A 17170-nucleotide genomic window follows, 5' to 3' on the forward strand; every position below is an offset into this window, starting at 1 on the left:
GGCACCGGCGGGGCACACGCGGCTCCCTCGGACTCCTGCCTCCGGCGGCCCCGGAGCTGCGGCCGTGCGCGCGCGCGGCTCGCTGCGAGCGGGCAAAAAGGGGGACAGAAAGGGGAAAAGGCAGCGGGGGAGACAAAGACTTCTCGCTGGGATTACCTTGCTCCCACCTGTTGCCACTGATGTCCTCGCAAGGTCAGGAGGGGAGCTCCGCGAGGCCAGCTTACACCAAACGGCGCCTGAAAGGAGTCTGCTGAAGGAGCGGCTGGAAGGAGACGGGCAGAGCGAGCCCGGCCCGCGCCACCATGAGCAGCAGCTTGCAAGTGAACCTGCCCCGCAGCTGGGCCGGGTCCAGCAGCTCCCTGCAGGAGAAGTCTGAGCATTCCTTCTTTCTTTTCTATTACTATAGGATGGAGGACGAGGCAGTGCTGGATAGAGGGGCTTCCTTCCTCAAACACGTATGCGACGAAGAAGAAGTGGAAGGTAAGAGACCCGGCGCTGCCGGGGACGAGGGGCAGCGGCCACCACTGATGTTGATGTATGARTTTGCCCCAGCGGGAGAGCAGAGGGAAAGGGCACGTTGGTTTGGACTCGGTAATTCATCCTGGAATTGGCTGAAATGCTGGTAAGTTTAATCAGGATGAAAGGCGCATGGGAAGTTAGAAGTGAGCTATTTTTCCAGGTGAGGGGGTGCTCCTTGGGTTGACCTTGTGATTTGGGAGGAGGAAGAGGAGTCTCGTAACARGGCAAAGAGCTGGTCGGTCTCCTAGGGAAGGAGCAGACACCTTCAAAAACCTTTTAATTTTTCCGCTAACCGTATTGTGAAAGCCCAAAGGGCAAAAGGAGTGTCAAGGAGTTCAGCTTTTAAAGTTTGTTTATGGAAAACCCCTAACTCGATAGGTATGAGTTATTTTATCAAATGCTGTTTTTTGTGTTCGGGGAGGATCTGTTGACAGTGTGTTTGATAAGCTAGTGCAGGAGGAGGACAGGGCTGCAGGAAGGGAAAGGAGGCCGGCATTTCCCCTCATAGCACTTCTCTTGCCTTTTGGTGGGTATTAAATGTCGTTTTAGKGTTTTAATTTGTGATCAAACACCCATGGACTTAAGCTGAAAATATTTTGAAAGGCGTAGAGGTGCAGCCCTGTCGCTGGCATTGATGACATACATGAAAACATGAAGCAATATGGAAAAAAACTCATCTGTGAAGGTGCTTGGTCAGAGGACTCCTGAGAAGGGATGTCCATGGAAAAGCCTGTGTTTCCCTTGTGACTCGTGTGAAGTGGCACTTTGTAGCAATAAACCTCCATGTAGGGTTTAATAGGCCGCTGTGTGTGGGACAGGCAGGCACGGAGGGGGTATTTAGAGAGCAGAGAGGGGTGGCAACTCCTGTGTTTGCACCCAAGAATTCCTTATATTTCGTTGGCCCCTGCTGCCGAGGTGCATGTGGCCCACGTGGTGTATATGGAGGGGTATATGGCCCATATGGGACGCTCCAGGGTGGCGGGTCGTGCAGAGCGGCGCCGCCGTGTCCTTCCCGACGGCAGCAGGAGCTGGGAGCCAGGATGTGCCTCAGGGTTTGTGCCGTGTTCCCAGCTGCTSCGGGTTTCTCTCCGTGTCCCTGTGCACATATCCCGCCTTGGGCTGTCACGCTTCTTGTTGCCCCTCTTGCAGGGGTAAAGAGAAGTGATGTGGCCAGGAAGAGAAGSGAGTAAAGAGAAGTGAGTCTGTCTGGCGGGGTGTTTGCAGGTGTAAGAGGAGCAGGACAGTTTGACCGGGAGGAGAGTGTTTAGCTAAGGGCCTGAGGAGGGGAGCCTTGAAGCCATCTCTCTGGCTTCCATTTGTCTTGCATGATATGGTTGATTTCCTTCCAAAAAAAAGTTGCAGTGGTCAAATTCTCTGTAGAAAAAGGTGGTTACTGTTAGCTCTAAATGTATTTTGTTTACTGATCGTTCATAATTTCAGTCCACTTCCTTGAGGAAACGAGGCACATGGCATGAAATTGTTAGTCTTTCTTGCCGCTTCATCCTTCTCCAGGAGCTTGCCTGGTGGTTCTCTTCTTGGGTTTTATTTGTTGATTCCCCTTTGTTCCTAAGGACGCAGCCTTTCTGGAATGCAGTGTTGCTCCCTGGTTGGATTATGGGGTGGTGTGGCTGAGGGAAGCACTTGGCTTTCTAATAGGGGGGAAAAATGGAACTTTGGGGTCAATAGGATGCCAAGATGTGCCCTTGCCAGGTAAATGTCATATGAATGGAAATCATTTACTCACTGGGCAGGTGTGTTGCTTTGACCCACGTCAGGATATCGTTCCAAGCATCTCTAAGGTGGTGCTGCAGTCTGGTGCCTCCAGCCCCTTGCAAGTTGTTTTATTAATGTTCTCAGCTATGGACTTTTGCAAGTCATTCACTTCTGGCTGCCCCTCTTTTGTGCTTTTCTTCTCCTCCCTTATCAGTGCGAGGGCTTCATTAACACCCCAGCCCGCTGCCCTGGTGAGGAGCAGCTCTGTTGGCACTGGGTGCTGCTCCTGCTGCTCCCGAGTGCCCGGAAATGTGACTCAGCAGGAGCAGGGAGCCGGCTCCGACCGGGACACAGCGCGAGAGGAAAGTGAGTGGGAAAGGGGCGGCTTTCTCAGGGGAAARCAGGAACAGGCCCAGCCCAAGGGGACCCTCCCGTGCGCGCCAGGCGTTCCCGTTCCCTCCGAGCGCTGCGCGTTCCTTCCCTTGGAGGTAACGCCGCGCTGCTGGGAGCGCTGCTGCCGGTGACATAAACACATTACTTAAGAGCCGCTTTTGCAAGAGGGGAAAAGCCAAGCTCCACCTTATCCTTAGAGATAAGGTATTCTTGGCTCGCCGAGCGTCGCTGCCCTCGGGCTCGGCCGATGCTCCGGTTCGAGTCTGACAAGCGGGTTGTGGCTCCCTGGGTGCAGGTGGTGGGAGCAGGGACCARCACTGCTGCGGGGGGTCTGGTCCTGCATTTCACCTTCCTTGCAGAGCCAAGCTGTGACTGGGACGTGCYCATCTGGGAYACCACCCTCAAAGGAATGAATTCARGGAAATACTCCGTGGAAACTCTTTCGTAGATCCTGTTAACATTATGGGATTAATCGATGCGTAAAGCATTAAAAGGGGATTTGGAAGCGACTTTCGGCAACTTCCTTGGCCACGTTTGCTGTCTGCTCCTTCATTTTTCTCCTCTCCCCCTGCTTTTTTTGGCCTTCACTGTCCTTTAACGGTAGAAAGCTCTGTGATGCCATAAGCCCAAGATAATTATTTGGTCGTTGGGTCAACAAGAAGGGATTGGAAGGTGATGTTTCCCATGCACATCCTGACCTCTAGTAACTGTAGACAGCAGGTACAGCTGTATTGACTCCTATGGGCCTTTCCTATCCCGCTTCCCAACCCATCCTCGCTTTTCCTTCACTGGCCRTAGACAAAGCTTCTCCATTCTGCAGATATAACCAAATGACCTGTTTTTGAATAGCCTTTGAAATGAGTGTCATTTAAAAAAATGAATCTCACAAAATATCAATGTAGCTTCTACTTCATTAATTTATTTTGGTGCCTCCCTTTGAATTAAACGGGGAGATGGTCAGAGCAGGCTGCCTTTTGGTTGCGTTGGACTGACTCGGGCTTCGATTCCGCAACGCGGTGGGGACCTGGGGACAGGTTTTTTTATTCTCTYTGACTTGGATTGCCCATCATGCTCCAGAGGATACTGAAATGTGCTCTTGTCTGGTTTGCCTAAAATAACCAAGTCCTCGTGCTTTGGCTTTGCCGCAGCATGCTGATAATGCAGAAAAGTTGGGAGCCGTTTTTGTGTGCATGGAGTAGGGAAGCCATGAGCCCAAATCTTTTGAAGCCAGTGAATATCAGCTACTTAGAAGTGCTTTAACAACCTCTTTGCCATGAAGACAGCAAATTGATGGGCGTGTTTATCATTGGAGCTTTCCACACGTGTCTGTGTGGGATGGTTTAGTTGGGCAGAGCAGTTGGCAAGTGTTGGTGCTCATGTTGGATGTGCTGGGTTGTGTGAGACGGCATCCGTGTCCCCTGGCTGTTCCTTGGCTGTGCTGAGTGCTGCTGCAGGCTCTGTGAGGAAGACCACAGTCCACGTTCAGAGGCTCAAGTGCCTTTGCAGACGCTCGTGGTAAGTTGGCTGGGTGGGCGGAAGAAATGCAGAAAATGTTTCAAGAACAGCTGAGTCGACGTGTGATACTCCTCACCCAGTGTCAAGCACATAGCAGTGAAGGGAGGGTTTTTCCATACCATAATGACAGTGTCTGGCTTCTTTTCATCTCTGTTGACTTCTGACCGGGTAGTGAAATACATTCAGCTGAAGCTCTTTTTATTCTTCTCCCTTCATTTTCTGTAGGTTTTCCTCAGGTGTGCCCTTTCTCTCAGAAGGTTCTCAGTTGGCTGGATCAGTTTAGCTAGGACTGCATGGCTCTATGGTAGAGGATCGAGGCATGCAGGTGGTTGTGCATCTACTGCTTACATGGCAATTTTGTTATCTTYTCCCTTGCTGGGTATGCTGCTCACGCTTCCTGATTTGTTTTTAAGGAAATTTTAATATAAACAGGTAATATGTAACGTGCTGAGGAAGCCCAGACACAGCTGTAAAATGTGTAGCGTGTGCATTTGCCATGCTTRTCTCCTCGTGGACAGATTTTAAGAGCTTTGTTCCAGGCCCTAAATCAGAACAGCAGATGAAAAGACAAGTCTTTGCACAGTTGGAGTGGAGGGCAAAAGACACAACTTGCTCAGCAGAGGAGGGAAGTGTCGGCTCGGGCAGAAGGTGGAAGAGACCTCACTGTGTTCCAGGGATTGGCAGAACCCTGTTAGCCGGTGCTTGGCCAGGGTAAGCAGAGCCTTCATGTAGTGAAGGACAAGGGCAGGGTCCCTTGCTCTGTGTGGTCCAGGACCAGCAGAGCTGGGCTTGACCTGGACACTGTTGCTGGAGCTGTTATTGCACCGTGGTAGAACTGGTGCTGTCACCATTTCAGGCACCATCTCGGCCCTCACGACGGTCGGTCCCTTCTTGTCCCTTCAGTGCCAGTCTGAGGCCGGTTGTTCAGAGCTATTTCAGATGGGAAGATCAAGGCCCTTGGTTACATTGGAGAGTGGCCCTTACCTGCCTGCGTGCACTTGGTGGTGCCAAATGCAGCTTGCTCCGTTTGTCAGCCTCAGTAGTTAATGAGMTAGAAACAAGGAAAATGAGGCTGAGCTGTTTTCAACCCAAGGTAGGTGGTTTGGGACAATGTCCGTTTTGAGGAGCAGTTTGGGGCACTCCCAAGGGGGGCATGTACCATGGGCAGTGCTTCCTGAAAAGCAGGTGCCTGGAGGTGTTGGGTGCCAAACAATGCAGAGGCTGGGTCTTCAACAGCTGGGCCTAGAGCCTCAGAAGGGAAGGCTCCCCAGCCCGGCTCTCCCTCCTGTCCCCCTGCCCTGGTCCCAGAGCTCGGGCTGTTCACGTTGCTCTTGCCCTGAGCGGGGTCCGGGCGGCGCTGGCCGGATTAGCTCAGATCACAGCAGGCAGCTTGGGTGCCTTCTGTAACCTCTCATGGCTCCGAAGAGGAGGCAGGAAAGCAGCTTAGGGGCTGTGGGTAGGAGTGCAGTGCTGGCTCCCGCGTGGCTCTGTGAGGATGCCCAGCGCTTGTTCCTCCTTCACTCTAGACAGTGGCTGCCCGTTAATTCATTGCCGGCCTTGTTCCCCTTTCCCGTCACAGAGCAGCAGCTCTGGGCTCTCCTCAGCRTGTGTCTTCTGGGTTTCATGGCATGTCCTCCCATTCTGTCCCAGCAATCCCCTGCTTTTGGCCATGTTCTGCTTCTGTTGTTTTCTAAACTCACAGGGTTTTAGCTTCTGGAACAAGCCAGGTGAAAAATTCAATTTATTTTCTTCATTTCCTCTTCCTACTTTCTATCTTTTTGACTTGGCTTTGACTGAGCTTCCCCTTTCCAAGCAATCCTCCTTCTCTTCAGGGCATCTCCCCTTGGAAACCAGCTTTGCTTAGGGAGCCTCTGCATCTTGCTAGGACTCTTGTACTTGGAGCGATGGCCACGGTTGGCACAGGAGCGAGGAGGGAGGGAAGCTGCATGCTTGAAATTGAGAAGTGCAGAACTTAGATGGCTCGGAGGACCTCTGGTCTGGCTAACTATAGTGTCATTACGTGGGGGCCTTTTAAAGACTTAACAGAGGTCACTTTGCATAAAGATTAAACTGACCTTTTGAGGACAGTTAGGCTCTAGAAACCTGATCTTGGCCAAAGATTCTCATGTTTTCACGGTGTCTTACCTACCTGGCTCACTTGTCGGTAACTTGCAGTTGTTTTAGGAGAAGACTGCGTGTGAGCAGGTGAAGTGCAGTGACACAAATAGGTAAGATGGAGGCTAGTCAAGGTCCTTGTAGAGAGAGCAACAGCTTTGGGGGCCTGCAAGGCCGCAGCATCATTTTGTGTTGGTGCTGAGTCCTCTCCTCTAGAGTTTAACTTCAGCAGTGTATTCAGGGCCTTAATGCCAGAGGTGGCAGGAAGACGAGTTGGAAGCAAAAGCTGGAGCCCACAGTTGGCTCATGGATGGTAGAAGAAAGTCTTGTAGTCTCTAGCCTGGTCCTTTTCTCTCTTGCTTCTCAGCTGCCCAGCAGCTTGGGTTTTGACTCAAAAGTGGAGCTCCTCTTGTGGTTGAAGTGTCAGCCCCTCTTCCCTCTTGTGCCCTTTCACTGCACACTGTTCTCTCAGTGGCCTTTCATTGGGCTGAGCACCCCATGCTCAACCTTAGGGCTGCCCTTTCCCTGGTATTTGGTCCCATCCCTTAAGGTCCATCATCCGATGAGCTCACACTAACCCTCTTCTTTGGCCAGCTGCCACCACCGTGGGATCCCCTGGAGCGTTTAGTTGAGTGCCTATTCCTGTTGTTTTCAAGGCCTTGCTACCTGAGAGCTTTCCAGATCCCTAATGTGTGCCCCAATCCAAGCTCGGATGCCTTCTGTCTCCTGTGATCCCGACAACTCTCGAGGGCCCTCTGTGATGGCCCATGCCTGGACACAACCATGACCCAGACCTTTAATGGTCATGGTATCCTCAAACCCAGCACCCGTTAGGTGCTTCTGCTCTCTGATGGTGCCGTGTCTGGAGGCAGCGATCGTGCTCCTTGTCCCTAGGGCATGTGCCGAGCAGTGTTCCCTGCCAGCCCTTTGGAGCTTCCACGTCTCTCCTCCTCTCCTGAACTGGCATCTTCCTAACGGATCGCCGAAAACACTCAGGCTCTTGGGCTGCCTCTGGGTGATCCGTGTGGAAGTTGATGCTCCTCGAGATGCCTCAGGGGGGATTTTTAGCCGTGGGGACGGGGAGGCCGTTTCGCTGGAGGCGGCTCTCGGAGGGCAGGGTCCCTGGAGCCCCCGCAGTGCCAGGAGGCTCCGTGCAGGGCCCCGGCAGCACCTTAATCCCCCGGGCGCCGCGTGGTGCCGAGGGCGCCCGGCACATGACGGCCCAGCCTGCTGTTCTTAGGTCTTGAGCTGCTTTGGAACTAAGCAGGGCTTAATTTGGGGCTTGCTTAGCGCTACTTTTAGTACCTTCCCTTAAAATGGATCATCCCAGTGACTTATTTGTACCTCCTGGGCTGTCGTGTTTTTTTTTTTTTTTTTCCTTCTCTCCCAGCAGCATTTCCATGGCGTTGGTTGYCCTGCAGCGGTCGCATCTCCCCTGGCTCTCTCGCAGAATGAGGTGCTTTTCTGCTGCCCCCGTGGTTTTTACCAACAGCAGCGAGGGGCTCGCTGCCCATCCCGAAGCAGATGCTGGGAGGCTCCGCTCCGTGCGCCTTGGCCGGGACCGCGGGAGCCTGTCGGAGCTTGAGCGGCTCCGACGCGGCGCTGCCCGCGCGTTGGAAAGCGGCCTTGGGAGCGGCCACGGGGGCCAGGTGAAAGCTGCTGGGGCTCAGCTCCTTCTCACGGCTTCATAAAACTTTCATGTTGGCTTTTTGATCTTGTTCCCTGCCCAGGTGCCAAGCTGGGATTCTTTCCRGGCTAGTCTCTCCATGCTCCGCGTCTCAGCCCCCCCAGTGATCACGTGGAAAGGATTCCTTGCTCCAACACATGTGCTGGGCAGGCTTAGCCCTGCATCCTCCAGCTTTCACCTCCTCTCTCCGAATGACCGGCTCTTGTGCTGAGCTCCAGCCCTTTCACCCTCGCTTTCTTTTACCTTTTTTTTTTTAATTATATTTTTGCTGTGGGCTCAGCTCTGTGTCTAAACTGCTGCAGMGAGCTGAGGCCCAGGAGCTCCCGATGCACACGCGTCATCCATCGTCCCCCTGGCTTGTCCTTGTGCTCACGCTGGGATTCCAGTTTGCGTTTCCTATAGCCTGTGTGTATATCCATATATAGATGCCCTGGAGGGCAGGGGAGAAATGCCATACAATGGTTGGAAAATGGGAATAAATGAGGGTGTKTTCACTGGTCAAAGTGATGCAGGGCTCAGTGCCTCGGCTCTAAGTTTGGATCCCAAATGGTGAGTTGCTGTTAATTGGCAGCTCTAAATGAAGCAAAACGTGTAGCTGTKTGGCTGCAATCTTCTTTTCTTCCGCCCTCCCCTCCCAAGGGAAAGGTACGTCTCTGATCACGGCTCTGTTAAAAAAAGAAAACAAACCAAAAAAAACTCTTGCCCATTTTGCTCAAAATTTTGCACACAGTGGGGGTTATTTTGGGACAGAAAGGTAACTTTTAGCTGCAACACGTGTAAGTATGAGCAAGCCTGGAGCAGTTGGGACAGGAAGGTCCCTTGTACCCCCGCAGATCCGCTAGCCTTTCYGTGCATCCTGCCCTGCCTTTTGATATCATCCTGAAGCAACGTGCCCTTAATCGAGCGGAAGAATCCTAACAATTAATGCTAATAGTGGGTGGTCTTCCTGGAGAAGAGGAGGGTCCCCGGATTGCAGTGGGATCATCGGGGCGCACGGCGGAGCCCCGCTCCGTGTGCCAGGCGTTAGGGTGKGCGGAGGGTCGTTCCCATGGGAAAGCAGCCCTATCCTGGCGAGGAGGAAATGTCGCACGGAGCCGGCCCATGGAGGGGACGTGTCAATTGTTTCCTTCCCGGCACGTTGGGAAGGGAGCCCAAAAGTTTATCTGGGCATTTGCACCAGCGTCAACAAATGCCAAGTGCTCGGATCCAAGGGCACAGAGAAGGAAAAAGTCTTGCTTGGCTTGCCAGAGCAAATGCAGGGGGGAATGAGATGAAAAGCACCGTGAAGAAGGGGGGGCTCCCTGGCAGAACAGGGGGCAGCAGCTAAGTAATGCAGATGTGTGCCTGTGTCTGTGTGTGTGTATATATGTATAAATATAACTTAGTTTCATATTACCAAAATCTGTTCTGTGCACACGTGGTCAAAAGATTAAAGAGATTGTCCAGTTCTGTTGGCAGCATATTAAAGTATTAAGACTACAGGCTTACTCGGGTGTGTTTCTGTTACCAAGCTGACCACGGAGCTAAAGTGATTCCAAGAGGGGTGTTTTATGAATACAGGTGCCGAAATGGCCCCATCCTTCTGCATCTGCAGAATCCCATGTCTTGGCCTTGGGAATTCCTTGGGACCGGCAGCCCCTGCCCTGCTCTGCTCACCCACCCCTGTCCCTTGGCACTGCTTTTGCTACCTGCCCTGCTCCCACTGGTGATAAACCCAAGGCAGGAACTGGGTTTTCCACAAAGTGCCGGAGCCAAATCCTGTCTCCAAGTGTTCATCTTCACGGAGCCTTCCTGCACGGACCTGGCCCGGCTCCTACAGGCCACCACGTCCCTTGAACTCGATGGTGAGAGCTCTGCTCGGAGCCCGGCTCAGCCCCCTGCCCGCGGGCGGCTTTGGGGCCCTGGGGAGGAGGGCGCTGGCGCTGCAGCTGCGGAGCATCCTGCTGGGCCCGGAGCAGCAGCCTTGCGTTACACACAGCTCCCTTTCCAGCACAGCCTCCGCAGCAGCAACTGCTTCGCAGTCAAGTGATCCGAGGCTGAGGGCCAGTCTAGGGGTGAAATTCGCTTTAAAGGGATCGGGTTGGAGAACTTTCCAAGTCCTTGAAAGCTGAGAATGCAGTTTTTGAGTCTCTCTTTTTTTTTTTTTTTAGATGCTTTTTCTTTCCTGCTCGAGTAACTCAACAATGGTTTGCACTTAGCATTTGTAATTTGTCCTCTGTTTGCTTTTTGGAGGAGCACCCACTAGGGCTCTGTCTGTCTAAGCACTCTTGGTTATRGATCTCGTTTAGCTCGGTGTGAGAGACAGCGCGATGTGCAGAGAGCACAGGCTGTTTTCATAAATTTCTAGCCTGTCTTTCCGTTCTCTGCAAAGTCCTTGCGGGCTCTTTTAGAGTTGGTATTGGGAAGGGCTGTGCCGGTCGAGCAGTTTTCTGGAAGCTCCCAGATGTGTTCAGCTTAAAATTTTGTGCAGAAAACCAGCCAAGGGCTTTCCAGACTGTTCCRGTTGCCTCAAGGGCAGTTTCAGGTGTCAAATGCAGAAGGAAAGTGCTGGACTTAAAGGGCCTTCTCTTAAATCCAACACGAGAAGGGCAGGAGGTGCAGGAGGATACAAACACACCGTGTGCATCCAGAGCTGCTTGCCACGCTGCTCACAAAATGCCCTGGTCGTCCTCGTAGAAGCCTTCAACAGCAGTTAAGGGTTACTGTATTTGTGAAAATTCAGGCTTATTAACATCTCCCTCGAGTCCCTATTGTATGTGCACATGTGTGTGTATGTTACATGTGATTTTATGTGATTATACGTGCACGCAGCGTGGTTTTGAGAGCTGCCCCGTGCAGCAGCGTCCATGCCCTGGTCACCCCCATGCCTGCCTTGCTGTTCCTGGGCCATTGCAGGCACCTTGCAGCCCTCAYGTGAGGGGTCTCGGAAGAGATGAACCCCTTTTGGGGCTGAAATTCCTCCAAAAAGGCCTTTTCCTGGGGCAATGATGCCCAAGGTGCTTGCTCAGCTTCCTCTCAAAGAGGGGTCTCAGCCCAAGGAGGAATGGGGCAGGCGTGTGGAATAAGAGCTAGAAGAGCAAGAAGCCCTGAAAATAAAAGGCTTCCCATCAGACTCGTAAAGATGGGAAATAAAAATGGACAAGCTGGATTCAGGTCCCATAGTGTGCAAGAAAAGTCTRTACTAAACAAGTAAAGGCAATCTTTGTGTTTATAAGGAATATTAGAAATTTGAGACTTATTTCTAATTTTGGAAGGTGTCAAGTGCTTAGAAGTTTACAGCGTCTTGTATTATTAGTCCTTAGCTCATGTGCTGTTTTACAACAACGTCCTGGTGGCACTTTAACACTTGCCATGCAATGGGCTCTCTAGTCGAGTGCTTTGGGCTCAATTAAACGGGATGAGTTTGCACAAGGTGAGTGTTGAGCCCGCCTCATATATTTAGTGAAAGAAAGGGGGAAGATTAATGAAGATTGGTTTTGAAGAGCATTGTATTCAGCGTTGCAAAATTAGTCTGGCCTCCTGTGGTTTTTATTTTTATTTTTAAATGAGTCACAAGGGCTGAATAATTATCAGCGAGTCTGCCCTGGCATGTGCTCGCAGAAGGGATTGTACAAAAAGTACTTTTCCAAATGGTAGCTCCCCAGTTCCTAGCTTGCTTTGGAAGCCAAGGAGCATGCTAGTAATTAATGTTGGCCATATATGAATGTTTGGATGAAATGCAGTGTCAACCACACCAAGTGCARTCGAAATTAATATTCCCTGTGCCTGTGTTCCTTAGGTCATCACACAATTTACATTGGGGTCCACGTGCCGAAGAGCTATAGGAGAAGGCGGCGTCACAGAAGAAGACCCGGGCACAAAGAGAAGAAAGAAAAGGAGAAAATCTCTGAGAACTACTCCGACAAATCAGACGTAGAAAACGCTGATGAGACGAGCAGCAGCATCCTTAARCCTCTCAGTAAGTGCCGGTGTTGGTTATTACTCGGTGTGATGATTTGTTGTCTGGTGATCCGCTCCTGACTTGAAGCGTGAAGGAGGAAACGGGATCGGTGAAAAGAGTCATCGTGTGTTGCAGGGTCAGGGCCTTTTTTTAAGCGGTTGTTGGTGAGTGGTWCTTGTGTCTTGGGAAAGGTAGAGGCCAGAGCAAACGTTACAGCCCCTCTGTATCCCCTGGGTTTGCTCCGGAGCGAATGACGGGAAGGAACAGGCTGAAAGACGCGTTGTGTTGAAGGAGGTGTCAAGAAAACAACAAAACGGAGTAGATACCTGGAGAGGACAGATCCCTGCAGCAACAGCCTCTCCTGCATGCAGGTTGTGTCCCCTCTCTGGCTACGGAAATCATGGTTTTGGCTAAAAACAGCCGCGTAGGAGCAGCATGATAGGAAGGACCAGGACCACTGCCCTGGGCTGTAGGAAACATAGGCTGAATGTGAGGTTTGGATTCATCCCATCATTAATTTGCAGTGCATATGAGATTTTGTCCTTTTGCCCGTTTCAGTTTAAAATTTTGCTAAGAATAAAGAGAGTAAAATATAGCATTATYGTATGAATAAATATCTCTAGGGCTTAAACATTTCAGTTTAGCTTTGGTGGCTTTTGGTGACGCGCCGTGCCTTTATAACTGTATTAGCATTGAAATTGTTAGCCACAAGAGAGAGAGAGCTCTTTGTCATCCAGTGTCATGACTTTGTGGCTTCTCAGCAGCTTCCTAAGAGTCTATSATTAAGTCTGATTTTTCTTGATGTCTTTTCTGTTGGCCACAAGCTTGATTTAAGATCTGGAGGGTGCCTGCTTAAGTGCAAGTGGGAGGCAGACAGGGACAGCCTGCTCAAATGGGATTGTGCCAACAAGGATTGCAGAGGGAACAGCCCAAGGATGATGTAGCTGAAACTGAGGCTTGATTCCAGGCTGGACTTGCAGGGAGCTCTTTGCTTATGAGGGARAAAGTGGTTCCTGAGCTGGAGAGAGTTTACAAGGGAACCCCACAAATATTCCGGGTGTCCTGCGTGACCGTGTTAGCGCCCCATCCTTCAAACCACGTGGTTGGTCAGTGCCTACGTGCAGGTCTTTTGCCAGGTGCCTTGGCTTGCTGCCGTGTGCTGGTGGCCAGATCCTGTTACGAGCTGGCACCGTTAATTCAGAGCGCTGTAAAGGAGAGGAGTGGTTCAGGTTACTCCCGCCTCGAGTTTCCAAACATTGGATTTCGCGTTGCCTTTTCTCCTCGGGTTTTTTTTCCTTTCTGAAGAGCTTGCTTTCTAAACCAGCCTGAATTATTCATCCCGTACACATTTCTTCACCTGCTAACAGCCTTCTCCTGCCGAGTCCTGCCCACACGCTGAACCCCAGGCCGCATGCAGCGATCCCGGGCGCTCCGCTCTCCGTGTCCTCCATCATTTATGACCGGCTCCTGTTTCCACCTAGTTTTCTGTCGCGTAGGCGGCAGCCGATCCGAGGCAACGGCTGGATATTCTAGCTGTGGTCACTAAGGAATCTCTCRTTGAAACGTTGCTGAAAGCTTTCCTGGGGTCCAAGGGGCTTACGTGCACTGAGACTCCCACCTGCTCTGCTCGCTCTCAGGCCTGGAAAGTATTTCCAAGAGAAGATCCATCCTCTTCCGACCAAGAGACACATCCCCCRTGAGCTTAGTCCAGGTTTCATTACTGGCAAATACAGCAAGGCATCTCACTATAACTCCCTTCCTTGATTTTAATCTTCCTCTCTTAAGTGTAATTGAGTTAGGGGTGCTTGGCCAAAGATGTGTTTGGATARCGAGCTAAGAATATAAGTGATAAAGAGCAGGGAATTTGGAAGGGCAATTTTACGGAGCGGGGGGAAACTGAAATACCTCACAGCTACTGGAGGCAGCTGTGAGAGGAGAGCCCACGGCACGGGAAGCAGAAACATCCGCTGGGCTCAGCCAGGGCTTTGGAAGAGCCAGAAGAGTGAGGGTGTTCAACGGGAAGCCGGGATGCGCCGTGGCCGGGAAGAGCGGTGGGATTTCCCCACCTCGGGCCCTCCTCGGCAGCTTTTAAAGGACGTTAAGGGACTTCAGCTTTTAAAGGACTTGTGTTTTAGTTCCCYGTCAGTTACAAGGACAATCACATAGAGCTCGATTTGCGAGATCTCTGCTAATGCCGTTGTTAAAGCAGTTCCTAGAAGGTCAGGAATCGATTTCGGATCGTCTCGGCGGCGCAGAGCCCGCTTTCAGCTTTAGACCAGATGGCCCGAGCAAGTTTTGAGCTGATGCATCACTTCTTGTATCTTCATCTGTCTCCGTAAGCCCAAACCTGGCTTGGCTGAGGATGAATCCTCAGCTTCTCTGGCAAAAATTCTGCAAGGAGGCCGGTTTGGGGCCTGAATCACCGGGTCTGGCGGCGGTGCCGCAGCGCGGGAGCCTGGCGGAACACGCCTGCGGGTACAGGCACCAGAGGAGACGGGGCCTCAGTGCAAAGCTGGCCTGGAAACACCGGGTTCCAGGACGGAACCGGTCCAGCCGAGCTTCTCTCTCTGGGAATGGGGGCAGTCTGGAAGTGTCGATACCTCTTTTTTCCAAAAAAAAAAAAAAAAGTGTTTATGTGTGTGAATACACACAGGCATACGTATATATAAATATATATATATGTTATATATATATAGGAGTAGCAGCTGGCCTGGCTCTGGTTTCAARTTATGAGGAAGCGCTTCAGTAGTGGCTGTTCCACAGCATGCAGGAAGCTGGGAAAAAAATGAGTATAACTGAGTGCTTTGCTGTTAGGTCGACTTTAAATAACCTCTGATCTGGCTAAAACACGCGTGGCTGTTGACATGCAGGCAGGGATTTCTGCCCTCAGAGCCCTGTGGTTTTGCTCAGAGGTGCAAAAGGGGCAGCCTGTCAAGGGATGGGGTTAAAGTGGGGCTTGGAGAGGGGATTTGGCAGTGCTCGTGGCAGGAGTGTCGCCACCCGGGATTTTAGGCAACTTAGATCCATCCATCCTGGTTAAGCCATTCACTGGGGAGAAGGAGAGACCTGCAGCTGGACGGAGAGAGTTGCTGGGGGAAACAGGAAAACTGGGATGAGTGGAAGGGCCAAGGCTGGTCGTGCCCTCAGGGCAGTGCGTTGCTTATCTGTRCCTGAAGTGCGTGGGCTGTTACGTGTAAGGGATGAGAGAAGGGAGGAACAAAGCAAGCAGAAATACTTGTCTTCTTCGGGAATGCTGATCCGAATCCACTTCCCTCTTCCTCGTTCTTTGCCGCAGACACGCGGAGATTTTCCCATGACGAAACTCCTGTCTGCTGGGTCGGGAAGGGGGTTTCTGCTCCGGGGCTGGTTGCCCTCCAAGCGAGCTTGGCTCCGTAGCCCGAGGCGGCTCAAACCCGGTGAAATCACGTCTCTGCTCCYGGTGTGCAGCACAGACACTCGCACGGCGGGGCCGGGAGATGCCAGCACTGGATGTGCCTGGATCATCCTTGCCTGGCCCGGCCCCATCCCGCTTAGACACACACGGCGCCTGTTAGATACTTGGCACCCTCTGGTACCAGGCTCCTTTCTTTGAAGCCCCAAAAGAGTGTTTAGGGCAGGAGTGCTGGGAACATAGGATACAGACTGGGGCCCTTCGGAGTTACTCCAATACCAGGAGAAACAATGTCAGATTCCGTGATGGATCGGGAGTCCTCCTCTCACCTTAGTTCATCTGTGCATGGCCAGCAGCTTCTGGAGGCTCAGCAGCTATCAATGTGTATTGAGGACTAAATACAGTAGCTAAGTGAAAAGCTCTTCTACAAGCAAAGGTGACACCAGAGGAGTGGAGACCAAGAAGTGCCAAATCCAAAATGTGTGGCCCTTTCCCAAATATTTCAGGGAATTTGATGGGTGGTGTGGGACTAGTATTAGAAACTATAAAGTAATGACAGGCTTGCTCTGCTCTGTGACATTTTGCAGTCCTGCAGATGTGAGGAAAATCAGAGGCTTCATTTATGGAGAGAAAGTAGTAGGCAAGTGAGCTGCAGCATCTGACATCCTGGAGCTCTTTTTCCTCTGAATCACCAAGTTTCATAGGCTGCTTGACCTTGGTGTCTCACCAGCCCCAGCCTTAGCAAGGCTACATGAAAATAAGACATTGAAAGGGTGCTARTGAAATAAGATAGAGAAGGAATCTGCTTTGATGGGATGGTAAGCTGCCTACTGCTGTTAATTTTCCCTTATAAACTCAGGCCTTCCATGCTCCTCTGAAGTGTAGGGCTGTGTATACATATGCACACGCATTTATACATACAGATATTCCCTTTTTAAAGACCAAGCAGGGCTTTTCAGGCCAATTCAGCCCCGTTTCTTCGGTTCCTCCGAGAAAGGGCTCCTGGTTTCTTGAAGCTTGCTGTAAGTTTGGGGCACGCGGGCTGACCCTCCGCTGCTGAAGACCTGCGCTGAGGCCGTGCTCGGGAGGGTGTTTTACACGAGCGGAGAACTGTAATTATCAGTAATAGGCGGCGGGAACCTGACAGGTCCTGTAACATTGGTTGGCAGGGCTTTTGAAAGCTGCCTCCTCTGTGCTTGGGTTTTGAGACGCCTGCGGGTATGAAAGATGTTGTGGCAAGCAATCTTGCAGTACGAGTGCACTGTAGTGATTTTTTTTTTTGGAATCTGAGTGCAGTGGTTTTATATATAGGCTCTGGGTGATGYGGGACACGCAGGGCTTGATGTCCTCGACATCCTTGGTGTGTTTGTGGCACGGTTTGCATTTTGCTTAACCAACACCTTTTTGCCCCTCTCGGTCTCTTGAGGTGTCCCAAGGGGTGTCCATGCCCAGGTGAGCCCGGGAGTGGGCGCAGGGATAGTTCCTGTAGGGAATCCGGCAYGGCGCCTGGATGGTGCTCCCGGCATCCTGGTGGGGACTCTGCTTTGGGAACGTGGTGCTGCTTTAAATACAGCTCCGGCGTCGACATCACTCAGGCATCCCAGGGGTTTTCCCAAGCTTTCCCTCACAGGTGTCYGCTTACAAGGAGAAGCTCTGTCGCCCCCCGGGATGGAGCTGCCCCTCTCGGGGACGTTTCCCCGTGCAGACGAGGCACCAGGTGAGCCGCAGTGGGAYGGCAGCGTCGCTCTGTTCCTGCCCCTCTGCGTGGAGCGCGGTGCCCATGTCGTCCCCTGCGCCGAGCGCGCGTCTTTGGGCAAAGCTGCCCTGTCACGGAGCACATCCCAGCTGGGCTCCAGCGACGCGTGCAAGGCGCCAGCCCGGTGTGGAACGAGCCGTC

At 51.9% G+C, this 17170-nt stretch overlaps 1 protein-coding gene across 1 annotated transcript in view; it reads left to right on the top strand.

Annotated features, from left to right (window-relative positions):
* The window catches only part of SLC4A4 (solute carrier family 4 member 4), a 96286-nt gene that overhangs the window by 2701 nt on the left and 76415 nt on the right, over positions 1–17170 (top strand). The window contains exons 2-3 of the mRNA XM_026048031.1: positions 407–480; positions 11721–11900. Coding sequence (XP_025903816.1) covers positions 408–480; positions 11721–11900 — 253 coding nt within the window. The 5' untranslated portion in view covers position 407. The remainder of the gene's footprint in view (positions 1–406; positions 481–11720; positions 11901–17170) is intronic.

This window comes from Nothoprocta perdicaria, unplaced genomic scaffold, assembly GCF_003342845.1.
Source record: "Nothoprocta perdicaria isolate Ctin4 unplaced genomic scaffold, notPer1 scaffold_508, whole genome shotgun sequence".
NCBI lineage: Eukaryota > Metazoa > Chordata > Aves > Tinamiformes > Tinamidae > Nothoprocta > Nothoprocta perdicaria.